This window comes from Protopterus annectens, chromosome 3.part0 (assembly GCF_019279795.1).
Source record: "Protopterus annectens isolate FY-2018-M chromosome 3.part0, PAN1.0, whole genome shotgun sequence".
Lineage (NCBI taxonomy): Eukaryota > Metazoa > Chordata > Ceratodontiformes > Protopteridae > Protopterus > Protopterus annectens.
In genome coordinates, this window is record NC_056731.1 from 1,609,697,164 (window position 1) to 1,609,714,928 (window position 17,765).

Sequence of the window (17,765 nt, forward strand, 5' to 3'; positions counted from 1 at the left end):
CAGGAGGAACATTAGCAGCCTACCACACTGAGTTTTATCACCATCCTTTCCTTGGATGAAAAAAAGGCTAAAATGGCTCTCTAAGTGTCCGGCAGAGTAGCTGCCAGCGTTCTGTTTGCAAACTTAAGAATGGAAACTATACCATTCAAGAAGTCAGTTTCATATGTCAAAAACTGGAACCCCTCAGAACACTAAGTGCAAAACTCCACCAATTCAAGAAAAAGACATGTCATTTTCCACAAGGGTACACAGTTTTGTTGTTTGAATGCAAAAATGTGTGTGTGTGGTGGGGGGGGGTTTGACTCCTGCAAAAAGTACTGCTTCTTTTTATAATGACATCAATTTTCAGCTATTGACTTTCTAAAGCTGAGTATTCAGTCAGACGGTCTTAAATACCTGATTTTCTGATACACAGCTTAAATACAATTACTAACTTTCAGCTTAAAGGAAATATGAAGACTCTAGTTTTCAAGTACAGACAGTATAGTTAAAACAGCTACTGACAGTTCATTGAATATCTGTAGAAAAAGCTCATGTGAATCCTTTGAAGTTCCCTCAACTCACTCTTTACTTCCTTCCAAGTCATTTTCTTATTTTTCCTTATTCATACCTGTCCTACCTGACTTTCATGGCACTCTGCTCCATAGTTCCTCTCTAAACACTTATATGAAGAATATTTTTATTATTTCTGTGACCACCTTGAACTCCTCCTTTTTTCTGTAACCTAAATTAGTTCTACATTCCTCAATGAAAACCTTATATTTTTGCCCTTCTGCATACCTCTCAACCTCTTAGTGCAAAACATCTAGACAAAGCCTAAAATAATAGGGGACAAGGGTCTCAAAATAGGGACACATTTTAAAAATTGCTCTTCTAAAGTTAGAAAGCTGTTAAAATAACAGAATCTGAGTTATCGTGTATTTTCTCAATGATATAAAATCTGAAAATCAAATGTGTGCATACCTGTCAACTGTCCCGATATTCACAGAATGACCACATTTTTCCTCATATTTTTGGTCCATTCCTCATAAAATGTGTGGTTTTCTGCACTGGGATATCTGAGGATTGAAGTCTATAAATAATTACATACATTGGTGTTTCAGACTTCAAACCCTTCAGAAAATGTATGTTAACACAAACCCTGTTATTCTAGTAACTTTCCAGGTTTTTAATATCAATATTTAAAATCTGTCCCTATTTTTGGGCCTTTGTGCCCCCATTATGTCAGCCTCTGATTTGTCAGAGAACCACAAATTTTATGAAGAACAGACCAAAAATTGTTTGTGTCTTTCGGCTTTTCCCGGTTAGGGGTCACCACAGCAGAACTCCGGTCCGCTAATGATTGGAACTAATGATTGGCAGTAGATTTTTACGTGCTGGCTTGCCGGGCCTAATGCACCTTCAACGAAGGAATGCCCATTCACGCATGTCGCCGCACAGAAGACGCTCTAACTGAGAATCGAACGGGCAACATCTAACTGTGAGGCGACAACGCTACCGCAGCATCACCACCGCAGTCTGAAGAACAGACCAAAAATATCTGGCAAAAATCTGAACATCCTGTGAAAATATGGGCAGTTGAGGTATGCCCTTTTCTCAGATCAGTTTCACTTTAAGTGCTATCCCAAACTTCCTGATGACCTTTGTTGCCTTTTTCAAGGCTTCTTCACATGCCTTTTTCTTATACAACACCCTAATTTCATCCTGCCTTTCATTCAACACAGATTTTACCTCTAACTTAGTCTGTATAAGGGCTTCCATGGTCCATCTCCTCTTGCTACATTTCTTTCTTCTGACACAGCTCACTTCTTTACTTACTGCATCTATCATGCACTGTGATACCTCTTCCACCATCCTCAATCACGACCACCCAGTGACATTACTTGTCAGCTACTTCCTAAAAGACAGAAGCTCACACCCCTGTAGTTGAACTAATCTCACTGTACTTCTAAGAGCTACTCCAAGGATCACAAACTATAATATGGGAGGATCAGTACTCCCCAGATGCACTTTCACATCCAACATGGCCACCTGTGCTGCACAGGTAAAAACAGCATTGAAAAAACAGCATGGATGACTACCTTCTTCTGCTCAAGTCCAACCACAGGAAAGCTTCTACCAGTTCCCTTTCCACCAACAGCTTGGATATGAGCACCTCCCAGCTCACTGCAAGAAAATTACTGTATTTCATGAAAGTGGCTCCCTTCATTTTGCTTATCTAATAACATTTATTTATTGAAATTTGTTTACTGGGAAAGTCCACTGGGCCACAGAGCACATTTTTCAGTGGAAACCCAGGGAGAAAAGCTCCAAGAGTTAAATATACAAAATACAATATTAAAGTACAGTAGGTGCAAGTGAGGCACAAAAGAACAAAGCTCTCCAAAACAGGAGATTAAAGTACAGTATAAATAATACAATAGTTGCAATGAGACAATACAAGAACAGATAATTAATACAGTGATTGCAATGAAGTACATCATAACAGGCAAAAAAACAGCAAAAATAATGAAAACAACTTGAAAGAGCAGGTTCTTACATACGTAGTAGAGTCTGAAATTGCAGATTCTAAAACACATAAGATTTAAATGAGAACATAAAACAAATCAGATCCAGTAAGATGATGCTAGGAAATGAAAAACACTAGAATTGCTATGGTGGGCAGCTAAGTCTGAGGGGAGAAAAGGTCAGGTGATGGCTTCACTGGTGGTAGTATGTGGTTTTGTACAGTTACATATCCAGTTAGAGAGAAGATGATTATGTTTAACATTCTTTCTAAGCCCATCATCAGCCTTTTTTTCTAAATCTGAGATCAGCTATTTTTACCTCCATCCACAAGCAGAATGAGTCAGTCTGGTCTTCTTGCTCTTCCATATCATTACTTTCCTTAAAATGCATCTATCCCCTCCACCAGCTTTCCAACTCTGCACTTCCTGTTACTTCAGTATGTCCTGGATCTAAGTATCACCATTTCCCACGTCATATTTCATATAGCCCTTGAACATTTTACACCTGCACCTCCTTTTACAAGTACATCACATATCACACACTACATCCTCTGTTATCTGTGGCAGAACCTCTTTTATCATTTTTTCCCCTTCATATAATTTATCGAGGCCGTGTGTCATAATTTCTGATATTTCTTCTTCTTCCTCACCTCCAGTGTGGAGTAAACTGTAGCATTAATGAAATATTTACGTGCAGCATACAAAGTAACTGCTACTTAATACACGTGCGTGCACGCACACACACATACACACACACAGCCACATATATACGTATATGTGTATTTACTCATTACTCTGCTGTTCTTTCTCCCAAAGTAACTTCAAGGATAACAGTATGGGATTGTGCACTGCTGCATAAAAACACATGCTGAGAAATTGTCAAATAGCTTTCTTCAAACCAGGAAAATATTTACTGCAATAAGCATACTTCTGAATACAAACGTATGTTTAGTAAAGACTGTAAGCCACATTTGTTACTTATGAAAGTGCAGATAAACCAGATGAACAGGTTGACTGCAGTAAACCACCAGGATCACAAAAAAAAAAACGTACTTGAGAAACAAAGTCCACAATAGTAGAAATGCTTAATTTATTAACAAGATAAAAGCTTTTGGGATACTTATGACTTGCTGAACGAGAGTTTGTTGAAACCAAGTGACTTTCTGAAGCCACAGTCTAATTAATCCAAAACTGCTGAAAGAATGAAATAGCTATTTTCCTGAGGGACAATGATCTTATCAATTCTATTTTAAATTGGGGGTGCAGGGTCAAAACTACCTGTCTGAACTGCAGGGGGCTTCTCCCTACCCCCTTAACAAAGCTAAGAATTTATTTTTGTGAATTTGCATTTCAATAAATGCTCTCTTCTTTTCCTTAATCAATACAGTGTGTTGGTCGGTCCTACTTATCAAAGCAAGATTTGATCAATTTTGTTACAAGGGAACTATTGTAAAATGTATTATTTACATAATCCTTCCAGCAAACAGGCGACATTCAAGAAAGAGACGAAACTATGAGGTAACCTGCAAATACAATTTCTTATACATTAATAGTACTTTAATAGAATGAAATCAGAAGTGGGAGCCTTAATTGTTACTTTAATAAAGTGAAAATTAGAACTTTGATTCCAAAGTTCTAATCTTCATTTTTTTAGAGATACTACGACTGAAAATCAATTTTAGATAAATTGGGAAGGGTTCTGATACATAAATGAAACTAGCACTAACAAAGGGTAGTATAATTATTTTTATGTTCCTCAAATGCATGCTAGTCTATAGGCACACACAAGGGAAAACTTTGAAAAACATCTAGAGACGGAGAAATATTTTTATATTAATAAGAGGGCCTCAGTGTTGAATGACTGCTTTATTGAACTGCTATTTCATGTTTTGTTAATGTGACATGGGAGCAATCCATACTGCAGCACAATAAAGGATAATTAATCTGTGTTTTATTTAGATTGGAACACACAATGCCTGAAACAGAGAATTCTTTTTAAAAAAAAGCCCATTACAAGTGCTGCATGGTTTATTTTAGGCTAACGTACAAAAAAATCCAGCAAAAGCCACAAACAAATGCAGAGTACAACACAGAATTCAAATATTAGCATTCTAATAATCTTTACTTTTAACATTTTTTTATAATGGCTATAGTGTTCTTAGTATATGTGCTTAAAATGTACCTTGCTTGGAATGTCAAGTGGTGTGTCATCTCTGGTTCGGTGCTAAGCAGAGCCTCTTCATGTCCTTGCCCCAGTATAAGCTGAGATTCCTTCAGACCCAAACTCCTTTTTTCCAGATGGATAAAAACAGGATCAGGAAGATGGCTCCTCATAATAAACAGAGGGCTGAAAATAATCTGGAAAAGTACATCAGAAACAAATGTGTTGCTCTGTATTAATGCTGGATGCTTATCAGGTTATAACTAAACAGTATCTCTAGGTCAACCTGACATACTATGCTTTAAAGAACATTAAAACAGAAGTGATGCCCATTAATACTATAAAAGGAAAAAGTCAGACCACTAACCAGTCTTTGCTGCACTTGTGAGCCATGTCCTGATGTAAGAATTGTACACCACACATACAGGATGGAGTTATTTGAAGATGGTACCTGCAAACAGAAAGTTAATTAAAATGTTATTCTTAAATAAATCAACTGTCGCACAAGGATGAATATTCTGTTGTTAGAGATGGGACAGAAACACAATGGACAAAGTGAATAAAGACCAAGAAAAATAGAGAGTGTTAATACAGAAAATGTTTAACACTATAATTCAATCTATGGAATGCATTGTGCAGATGACTTAAACAAGGGCAGCTCCCAAACGTAAGGTGTTGAGCACACAGATGGTACAAAAACAGACTTTGCCACCAGCAACTCTCAGTCTTCTTCAGAAATTGAATGTACTTGGGAAGATGCAGCAAAAATGGAAGGCAGCATAATGCATTTGTTCTCCACTACTCTTACATGTATGCTTCTCATTTCTTTTATAATTTGTACTTCCCTTTTTGCTACAAACTGGCAATTATGCTTTACTCTGATCACAGTCTTTTTGTTAATCATTTTACAAATAACGAGCCAGAAAATGAAAACACATTTGATACCTTTTCACTTGGCCAACATAAATGCTATGAAGCAATGCCAGCAGCATTTGAAATACAAAAAAAAAATCTTTATCAGATGTGAATGTTAAGTGCTTTATAGTAATACAATCAATTCATAAAACATGAAGAAATATAATTAGGGACTATCTGGACAGGATTAAAAAATGCCTTTTGTAATTCATTTGTTTTAGTCAGGCAGAATGACTTGGATAATATGGTTGGCCTTTTTAATGCACAACTGGTAACTTTAGGAGAAAGCAGAGCATTTATTCATGACAGACAGCATTTGTCTTGTATGTTAAGCCACTTTCTTTATAAATTAAAAGCATCACGTAAAATGCAGATTCTTCTATTGTAGTTTCATTTCAATAATAAACAGTATCTGCTGGAAATATATGTTCGCCTGAGAAGTTCATCTATTTTGCTCCATGCATCTGTGTAGTTGGTCAAATTAGTTTTTCAAACTACTACTCCAAAATGAAAGAAAAACAAAATGGTTTCTTGAATACAGACATTCACTTTCAGGGCCTTTTCCTTAGCACAAATTGTGACCTACCACTAAACTGTGACTAGATACTATTGCTCTCAAAAGTCAAAAGTCCCAATAAAACCTTGAAGTTCCAAATCTGTGTGAATTTACCAACTGAACTTACAAAAATGGAGCACTTCACTCAAATCAATGGACATCTGAAAGCAAGATTTGTGCTACTATGAGTACACATTCAGTGTTAGGGCACATTATGCATTCAGCCTAAATTAAAATGCAATAACATTATGAATTAACAAGCTGTCTACTGAAACAAAACATAAAAAAACAATGTTAATTCATGTTTATTTTGTGTGTTGTATATACTGCTGAACTGGTACTATGCACTCATCACTAAATTACTTCACCAGCATATGTTGTACACGGGACTGAAAAAAAGCAATGATTCCCAACTACATGGTTTGAGTGTTGAATGTACACGGGGGCCACTGTCAATAACATGGGTGAGTGGAGGAGAAGAGATAATAAGAAATGGTATAAATCTAGGCTAAAGCTATATGCTACTTCACACATTGTAACTTAAATGGCTTTCAGCTTTTGCAAGTGAAAAAAATGCACATTACAAGTTAAGTACATGTAGGATACAAGCAGGAGCCTGATGGTAGAGTGAGTGAGAATGTGTGTGTGTGTGTGTGTGTGTGTGTGTGTGTGTATGTCTCTTTGAGGAGCGGGCATAACTGGTGACAATGTTAAAGGAGTTGAGTAATGACATATTAAGCTGTGCTAAACCTTTGACAATGAATTCAGGCTATGCATTATTAATCTAGGATCAAGAAGAACATCAAGGTACTTAAACTTGCAAAACGTGCTTGTTGGTGGCATCTGTAATGTTTAAAATGGGTCAGCTGTTTAATCACAAAAGGGAGCTAAATACCATTGAGATGGTCTTGACTTTGAATGTGTTTGCATTTATTTGTATATCTGTTTACTATGATCTTTATGTAATGTTGGAGTTTTTTAGAAACTTTTCTCCCTGGACCTCCACTGAAAAGGGGTAGTTTTCTATCCAGTTGAACTATCCCGATAAACAAATCCTATAAATAAATAAAAAAAAAAACAGTTCTAATAATGTAATAAAATAGTGCCATTGTTGGTGAATCTCGATGCAGAGAAACCATTCAAAAGAGTCAGATGGGATTTATTAGTAGGACAATGGAAGCATTGACATTCCCTGACAGAATAATAGTATTAATTAGGAGGACATTAAAAGGGCAGGAGACAAGAACTAAGGTGGAACAGATCCTGCCCAATAATCAGTGTTTGAACAAAGGAATAAAGCAGGGGGGCTCTCTTTCCCCTTTGTTATTTGTATTATATTTGGAGCTAATGACAAACAAAATAAGGGACTCACAATCTCAAGGATATAAATTATATGGTAATTAGGAAAAGTTCGCTTTATTTCCAAGTGCTATTATTTTGTACTTGTTAAATCCAAAAAGGACATTTCAAGATTGTGAAATATATTGAGAGAGTTTCAAGTCTAATTGTAATATAAAATTAATAAAGATAAAACCAAGGCTACAGTGATAAACAATGTGCCCACACATGGATTGATTCAGCAATACCCATATTTATGGGGATATGATAAGATGAAGTATTTAGTGTATGGATTAAAAAGTATTCTGTTATGACAGCTTAGGATATGTGGGAATAGACTAAACAAAAGATAATTCAAAAACTGAGAAACTGGAATTTCTTGATTACTGATATAGTCAAATGCAAGTGGTGAAAAGGTTTTATTCCTTTAAGTTTGATACACAGGACAGGCATATTTTTCTCAACAAAATGAGGAGAAGTGGAAAATAATTACTCAAGAGTTGAAAGAAAATATTTGGGAGGGGAAGTGGGAACAGTTAAGTGGGTTAAGCTGATCCTCCCCAAAGAACAAAGTGGCTTAAGATTACCTGAATTGAACTGATACATTACAGCTAAATATTTAAGGTTGATATACATAACTTATAACCTTCAACTTGTTTTAAAGTGGAAAGGGATGATGAAATAGCAAGGAAGTTCATGAAGCAAGGAGAGAGTAGGATTTTGGATGCAGATCCTTAAGAAGAATAAAAACAACCATACAGACTATTATATTCATAAAGTTGCAGCAAGTATCTGAAGAACTAAGCCAACATGGGAATGAAGAAAGGAATTTTTGTAAATAAGAATAACTGCAAGTAAGAATACAGAAAATGGGCAAGGAGGTCTAGAATTTACTAGAGAAAACTAGTAAAGGAACAAAGGTTTTGGGAGCAGATGCTAGACTCGCAGTGATGGCAAACCTTTTGGGTTTCGTGTGTCAAAAGCTCCTGACACAAAATAATTCAGAGCACTTAACATGAGCAATGAATGCAAAAGCAGTGTCTTTGGTAACGGGTGATGGTGATCACTGACATGTCACCCAAAACGTGGTGTGTGTCACCTTTGACATGCGTATCATAGGTTTATCATCACTGTGCTAGACACAGAAACACAATACAGTGAGATGGGGCCTAGCAGAAGTTTGGATTGCAGGTTAAAGACTGCCTTCCCTAGTAAAGATTGATATCAAATTATAGGCAAAGAGAAAGGGATAGGGGAGTGTTAAGTGAAAGACCTGCTCTGCTATAGTTTTTAGATCAGTAGATTTTATTAGACACCAATACAGTGCTATCCTTCAGTAGAGGAGGCTTTCACACTTTGGCCTATCCTTAAACAAGGTATCAGATGGCGTCAATGGAGTTCATGCACATGTGCTACAAAGTGTACACGCTTCACTACAGACAATATGTCTGTGCTTCCTCCATACTTCTTAGCAACATGAGTAAGAATGGCTGGCTTCCACTAAGGACTATGCCCATACAACATTACCACCACCCTTCACAAGGGATGAGCCAGCATTTAAAACACTAATTCCAATGGTGGCATATAAGACACCACACTAGCCAGAAATGCACTGTTGCATTTGTTTTATTCTTACTGCACCACAATCATTTATTTTTTTCACTGTTATTACAGTGTCAGTGGCAAAACAGGTAGCACACTCCCCTCTGTTGCAGAAGGCTCTGGGCTCTATTCTAGGGGGATGCTTCACTCCTGAGTGTGCTATCCTTCATACAAGATGTTAAACCGAGGCCTCATCTGCTTGAGTTGGTGGTAGCTCAGATGGGTGTAAGAGATCTCATGGTACCTATAGAAAAAGAGGAAGGGAAGTTCCCAGATGCCCTGACCAAATTTCTTCAGGTAGTATAAATACCATCTTGGCTCTCCTCTGACAAAGAGGCTACTAGCCTAGTGAGCCTGACTGGTCAACAAAGGATGGATAGTTAGATAGATAGACAGATAAATAAATTCTAGGTGTTTTTTTTTTTTTTTTGTCCCTATGCCTGTCAATGATCAAGGCTTCCTATTCAGACTTGAACTCATTCGTTCTTCTGTGTTTGGGAGACCTGCATAACCTTGGTGGTGAAAACCACCTGAGTGTTGCTGTTCAGGCAGCAATGAGGGTCATTTTCACCCTTGCCAACATCTTGGTTTAGAGGATTTCTATAATGGCTCTAATCCCATCCCCTGGGCAGGAAGGCAAGAAAACTGCAACATCATGGGGCTCATGATACCTTCCCTACTTCACTGAATGCTCTCACACATCCACTATGATGGCTACCACCCTTCAGAGGATTGGTGAGTCCCAAGTCAATATCGTTTGCATCCTAACATCTCCTTTGAGGGGACTGGTGCATTTTGCAGTAGCATCAACCGTGTTTCTCCTTTAGGATGGGGATGCCAATCCTCCCCATGAGCTCCATCAATCATCCAAACTGCTAATTAAGCCAGGTTGCCTGGGCCAGAGTCAGGGCTTTACCTCTCTGTATCATGCAGTTGGCTGCATCCTTAACATTATTCATAGATATAGCATATGCTGCAGTATAAAATTTATGAAAAGGTGCTAGAGCAGCCAGTATAATTATGGAAATGATCATTCAAATACAGCTTTGCTCATTTTCAGCTTCAGGTCATGTGTTTGCTTTAATGGCAGGCTAACAGTTCCAGCAGTGGGAAGGGAAAGCAGTCTCAGCAGACAAAATTTAACCCTGAGGAAGGGTTACGGGCTAAACCCTACAAGAAAATATGTGGAGTTCTTAAGGCTGAGGAATTCTTGAATGCTGTCTTGCAATGAATAACTGCACATTTTCACAGAGAGCAGTTCTTTCTAGTACAACTTCATCAAGTTACATGACTTGGCCACCACCAATGCATACAAAGGAAGACCTGTCCATGTGAGATATGTATTACTATTCTGCATGACCCTTTTGTTTGAAAAAACTTACAAGGCAGACTCTTCACTATTGTGTAGCAGTGGAACATATCAAAACAGTTTAACATAATGCATGCCTTCTATCTTTTCTTTTCTTCAGTGCAGGAATTTCACTGAGGTCTGAGTCATAAATTACATGTAAATGAGAAGTGGAGGTCACTACATTCATTGAGCTTCTCAGACCAGGTTGCATTATAGGGTGATATTGTGTGTAAAACTACACTAGCAATTCACACATGGGAAGGAAGATCTCACTTGTTAATGAGCTGCTTCCTTGCCCAGGGTACAGATTTCGATTCCTTCCACCCTCCTTTGCCTGCTGTGGCTTTCAGCAAATCACTTAACCAGACACCATGACTTCCATGTCACCCATGAAAAGGGGTGACTGGGCCCAGTGAGCTTACCCAGTGAACAAATACATAAAAATAACAGATACAAAATTAAGTACATCCAGCATCACTGATAAACACCTGAATGAAAGAATTCAGAAAACAAAGCAACATTTAGCCAGACAGACTGCAAAAACACCTCATCTCATCTCTTAAAATAAGCTGTTGATTTATTGGAAGCACTGTTTTCACATCCATTCACTTTGCATGGTGATAGGAATTTAAAAGTATGGTGCCTACAGATCAGAAATAGACAGCATGCTGAAAAGGTCACTAAAATAACTGTATTTATACACATATACATACACACAGACAGACAGAGGGATAGATACAGATACAGATATCTAGACATATAAAATAAATAACTGTTTAGGTCTCCTCCAGCCTTTACATGGCACACTGAATTCACCAGAAGTGCAGAGACACAATGAGAAATTATTTTTACCTGAATAACTGTGCTGTCCTCACTGACGTTGGTGTCCAGATAAACATCCCTTGACCATTCCTCCTCTCCCTTGGCTTTCACACAAAGTTCTATAAGCTCTGTGTTTTCCAACACATATGATGGCAGCCTCTGTTTGGAGGCAAGGCAGTCAGCATGCTCTTTAACAACTGTCTGTCCATCTTGTCCTATACAGTGCTGAACTACCTTCAACTCAATATCCTGGGAAAGGTAACTACAGATCACCTGTCTTCCACAGATGATGACCTAGAAGAAAGAACATTCAATTAATAATACTGCTCTTGTTAAAAATTCAAGTTATGCATCTATGAGCACTTGCATTTAAATTGTCAGCAAAAATTCTCCTCGGTCTGCCTTCTGAGCTACCCGACTCCCAGAATGCTTCACCACAGACCCAGTCTAGAGTCCTTGACAGACCATCAGTATCCCACCCACAGCAGGAAAACAGAAGAATTACATTTCACCCCTCTTAAAATAAACATTTATAAAGGAGGATCTGCAATCAAGAATCCTAAAAACCTTGCCATCTTGAAGGAGACAGTGTTGTTTTCCTTACTCGTCCCTGATTCTCAAGAACTCTCAATATGGAAAGCCTCAGCACAATTCACACACACTGATCAAACCTGTTTTTAAGTAAGGCACGTGACTGCTGCATTACCACCCTTTCTTTCAATATTACATGCCAACTGGGTCTGGATGAACACAGAAAAACAAATTCTGCTCCTGAACTGGTCCCCAACACAGCAGCTTTACACACAAGCTTCAATTAAAGCAGCTTTCTCTACAACTCTGCTCAGACCTCTCCATTCTCTCCAAATTAATGATCTATTTCAACTTTTAGTCCCATCTCATCTAAAATAAAAGAAAATAACACTGCAACGACTAGCAAATGCATTAATACTCTCCCTCAGAAATAAAGAGCAGTTCAATATGAGGGTGTAGTACATTCTCTATGCTTTAAGATACACAAGGCACCATTTCCATATAGCAACATGCCGAAGTACTAGAAAAATGCTACAAACCTAGTGTGCATCTGATACTACCCTTCTGGAAAACTCTGTTAAACCTCAATGTTCTCCACCAATATTAAACTATTAATGCCATTAAACTAAAGGCTCCATTAAATCACACCACATAAATCTGGATGAAATCTCACCTCTGAGAAGCACTTGTTCTACTTCAGAATTATCACTGTCTAAATACTCATGATAATACCTTGCTTGCATATTAAGCCAACAAGATATGATTTGATTGATAATATCTTCTTGGCTTATTAGGCAGATCATAGGTGTATAGAGGATCAATGCAAAACTGTGCTGACACAGCTGTCTTTTTCGAAACAAGAAGTAATTTATTTTACAGCAACTTGCATGCTGCATTATAAAGTCAATGTTTACCTAGTAACTTTATTAAACCAGCTGAACTCACTTGTTTCTGCACTCCATTAAATTGATGAACTCGAATGATGAGTGATGCTGTTCTACCCTTGTACTGGATTGTTCTGATGAATGTCCCAACATTATCCAGACTGAATGGTTCAGACCACCGCCAATTACCCCAGCCTTCAATACAGATGTGCAGTAGCTGTTAAGAAAAAAAATATCAGCTGTTTCAGTATCTGAGTGTAGGTACATCTTTACTACTTATACTGCAACATGTTTGCTGGAAAGCACTCTAAACTCTGTCCGTTTTAAATGCATCAAGAAAGGTTAAGATAAATTTTACACTCTAATCAATCGATCACAGTCGTTAAAATGATATATAAAGTAACAGAAAAATGCATTGCCACTGCAAAGCATTCTCAAACATCTTCAGTGATTAAACAAGACAGTATATAGCAGAGTTCAATCTGGACATGGAAACCAACACAAAGCAAGAACCATTAAAATATTAATAAAGACCACGAAAACAACAGGGGAATGCAAGTCTGATATGCCTGAAGCGAACATTTTTTTTTTATTTGGCTTTAACTATGAACAACTCATGCAACAGGACTAACGTTAGAACAATGTGTCATACTTTTGATACCTAAAGGTACACTGCACCACTGACAAGGCCTTGTGTTTGTTAGAGACAAGATACCTACATGCTGCAAACCATGTACTACTGAGAGGAGAAGGAGAAAACGTGAGCTAAGAAATGTCAGTGTGATAAAATATGGTTAAAGAGAGTTGGGTTTTGAAATGACCATGCAGGATATCCTCACAGTCAACTTAGAAAGACATGCACAGTGGAAAAGTTTGCTACCTAATGTGATGGCAGAATTATGCTTTATACTGCTGTATTAGCAATGAAAAATGAAACAGAGAATTTATCTGTCAATTAAACATGCAGTTATACAGGATGTCATTAAACCAGTCACCTTCAGTTGTGTGAGGAAAAAGTGTGAAAATAAGGGATACAGTAAGGACTAAAATGCTTAAAAGCTTGATTAGTATTACTGGATATTCCAGTTACTATTGCACAATAAACAAAAAAATAAACTGAAAAATAAGACAGACCACTTCACAATCCTTAATTTAAGGACAATAATGAATGTTGCTTATTAGCACTAAATGATATATGCATAAAAAACAGCAGCTCCAGTTTGGCTTTCAGATGGACTGACTTCTCTGGAGTCTGCATGGGCTTTACTGAGTTTTTTGGTTTTCCCACAGCCCGTAAACATCCCATAGGTGAACTGATGATCTTTCAAACTGCCAGTAGGGATGTGTGTATTTTATGACGGGTTGGTGTCCTACTCTGCATCAGTTTCACTGCCTTGCACTCACTGAGTGCCAGGACATGTTCCTGTTCTGTCCCCATGATTCAGAAGTAGATTAAGCAGATTATCTGAGAATGAATGAATGCACAACCTTAGGAATCCTAGCAGAAAAATGGAAGGCCAGCTGTTAACTCTCAAAAATGAAACACAAACAAGCAACTGCAAACAGTACTGGTTTTATCAATACTACATGATACCTAATCATTAGTTCAAGTAGAGGCAGATTTACTATTAATGGTTCAGAAATCTAATATAAAGTGAAAAGGCAGTAGATCTTTAATGAAGCCCTGCTTCTGAGTCACATAAATACCTGGAAACTTTGTTCCAACAGTGGAAGTGTGCCTGTTTCTTAAGTTACAGTCAACAATGACAATGTTTTCCAGATATTAAGGAAAACCAACATAAAAAATGGTACAAAGCAGATGTGATAATAATGTTGGGGGTGCTGCTAAATACTCAAATGTACACTATTTGACAAAGGTCACTGAAGAAGAAATTCACTTTTCTTTGAGGTACAGTGAGATTTGGGGTTGATTAGTAATGGGAATACTGGCAACAAAAAAGACGCTATTCAAATTCGACTTACTTTTGGCATGCTTGTAGGGGGAGATCAATATGGTGTCTTTCAAGACTACTCCAACAAACTCATTTGGAAGCAGCTACTAAACATGGATGTCGAAAATTAAATCAAAACATGCTTTCCTACTTTCTTCTTCTCTTTTACTTAATACTTTTCTCTTAGTTGGATATGATCTCATTGTAAAAGATCACACTGATGTCTTTCTATATATTTTGTTTTCCTCTTCCCCATTTATGCTACAGTTGAGCAATGGCTCTTAAACAGCACCAAGAACAGTTAGCATAGCTCAGCCATAAAAAATCCAATATATAACAATTAGGAGGGAATAGTCAAAAGGTTCTGGCGTGCCAAATGTCTGCATGTATGAAATCGTGCAAGGTCACAAATGACACACATTGTCTCAAAGACACAGAGCAAAACTTTGCAGCAAATGTCAGCTTTCAACAAATTACAAATTTAAGAGAGATTAGTATACACATGGGCTCCCAAGGCACCAAATATGATTATGTTTAACAAATAAAACAATCCAATTTGCAAGAATGAGTAAAATAAAGTTCAACTCCTGTCTAACTCAAAATATGCACACCCATTTAGGATGTTTATTAAAACAATTAAACACTGTGTCTTCTGTTAAACTTTTATGCAGTCAGCTTTTTGGAGTTTTAATGGCAAACAATGGTTTTGCTGAAATGTCATATTACTAATGTGTTAAGAATTTGAAGTTATTGGTATGTTAAATGCTTGCATCCTCATATCCATTCTCTTCTGCCAAATACAAACTATCTCAAGAGCATAACATGAGTCATAGAATTGGACCTTTCATATCTTTAGAGATCACTGGGGCCAACATGATAGCAAACACAGAATATTACATATTTACTGACTTTGCTTTTATTACTTAATGCATTAAGTGTACAAAAAATCAGACTTTCATTATCACTTGTTTTAGTTCTTTGTATTTTATAAGTCAGGAATGTTTTGATGTGGAAAACATGTTAGAGAGAGAGGAACACAGGTCAGAGCACAGTATTATTTACACTCCCCATGAATACAGAACGTGGCTCTGGTTATATTCATTAAGCACCCAAAACACTGTACTGGTTACACCTCCTATGCATTTATAACACAACATCAGTTACAACTGACATGCATCCAATTAGAACTCAGCTTGCAACAGTCCTCGTGCTTCTTAGCACCCAAATTTAACTGAAAAGATGATACATTACCATACTGCTTTTCACACAGGCACATAAATTAAAAGATTCACTATACATTTTAATAATTTGGGACACAGTATCTGTAAATGAAACACTGTTACACGTAAACTGACCTTAATGATGCCTTGGTCTGCTCTATCAAACCAGAAGAAATAAGAGTGTGGCATAAAGCAGGAGTACAGGAAGAAACAACACTACTGATGCCAACCAACAGAAAGTGACAGAGTGGTGTTCAGGACTGACTCCATGCCTCATTTCCTTTGTCTACAGTGACAGTCTTCAGCTCTCCCACAATAATAAAAACAATAAAAGAAGCATCAGAAAATAAAAGAAAGAAGGAACTAATGAACAGAATGCCATCTGAGACCTTACTTGCGCCCAAAGTCTTCTAGTGTTTAGTGCCTTCTTTGAAATGAGCTGAACTGAAGTGGGCTACCAGCCACAATTCTGAGCTGAGATAGATGACTAGAGGCTTCTGAACTTCCCAAAAAACACAAGTCTGCTTTTTTTTTTTTTTGTTGTTGTTGCTTGATTATACTATTTACTGCACTTTTTATTGTGTTCTGCTTATTTAATACTGTATTTTAATACTGTAAACTAAACTGCACTGTTGTACTGCATCTGTCTGCCTTAATTTGCATGTTAAATCATATTTTGTTGCTGTTTTCAATGTTTGCAAAGCATCTGTTCTGTCTTCCTGCCAAGCAGTGCTTTAAATAACATGTTTGCTGTCTAAAAGATTCTTTAGTATCTCTCTGATTTTCTTCTGCTGTTTTAAACATTTTAGTGTCTTGTTGCTGTTCTTCTGCTGTTTGAAACATATTTTAGTGTTTCCAGCCTAAATTAGTGTAGCTAGTAGCTGTAGCAAAGTCCAGATACAGTTTTGCTGCATCTGGGTCTGTTTATAGTGGCTGTTGTATTCTGAGCACATGTTTCAAGCCACTTTGGATTGGAAGGGGACCTTCTGCACCCTTGTGAGAGAAGAGTACTGATTGGAACCTGTCTGGTGGAAGGTGATTGGTCTAGGGCCTGGAGTAAGCACCATAACAGGTTATTTTGATTTTTTTTAAGTTTTTAGATTCTGCTATTTAAGTCCTGCATTTGAGCAGGTTACTGCTTGTTGGAACCAAGCTGAATTGAGATGGACTACCAGCTACAACTATGAGCTCAGATACCACATGATTAGAGGCTTTTGAACTTCCCAAAAAACTTAAGTTGTCTATTTTTTGCTTGATTATATTATTTACTGCAGTTTTTATTGTGTTCTGCTTATTTAATACTGTATTTTAATACTGTAAACTAAACTGCACTGTTGTACTGCATTTGTCTGCCTTAAGCCGCGGTGGTATGGCGGTAGCGTTGTTACCTCACAGCAAGAGGTTCTCCCGTTTGATTCTTGGCTGGGCTTGGGAGTGCCTTCTGTGTGGAGTCTGCATGTCCTCCCCGTGGTTGGGTAACGTTCGAAAGACATGCGTGCGTAAATGGGCATGCCTTCGTTGAAGGTTGGGCGTCGAGCTGACACCTCGGCGTTTCGTAAAACTCTACTGCCAATCATTAGCGGACTGGAGTTCCGCTGTGGCGACCCCTTACCGGGAAAAGCCGAAAGACAAACAACTGTGCTTGTTAAATCGTATTTTGTTACTGTTTTCCCTGTTTGCAAAGATTCTTTTGCTATTTTCACTGATTGCAAAGTAAATGTTGCTACTTTTCAATGTTTGAAAAGCATCTGTTCTGTTTCTTCTGTTTTCCCACCAAGCAGTGTATTAAATAACTTATTTGTTTGCTGTTTAAAACATTCTTTAGTGTCTCCTTGCTGTTTTTCTGGTGTTTAAACATTTTTTTTGTGTCTCACTGCTTTTTTTTATTTTACTGTTTAAAGCATTTTTAGTGTTTCCTGTCTAAAT

General features: G+C 37.5%; 1 protein-coding gene across 1 annotated transcript in view; it reads right to left on the reverse strand.

The window, feature by feature from the left end:
- Window positions 1-17,765, reverse strand: part of VPS13B (vacuolar protein sorting 13 homolog B) — a 5,424,989-nt gene that overhangs the window by 442,422 nt on the left and 4,964,802 nt on the right. The window contains exons 44-47 of the mRNA XM_044065647.1: window positions 12,729-12,884; window positions 11,283-11,546; window positions 5,036-5,119; window positions 4,690-4,865 (exon numbers count right to left, since the gene is read on the reverse strand). Coding sequence (XP_043921582.1) covers window positions 4,690-4,865; window positions 5,036-5,119; window positions 11,283-11,546; window positions 12,729-12,884 — 680 coding nt within the window. The remainder of the gene's footprint in view (window positions 1-4,689; window positions 4,866-5,035; window positions 5,120-11,282; window positions 11,547-12,728; window positions 12,885-17,765) is intronic.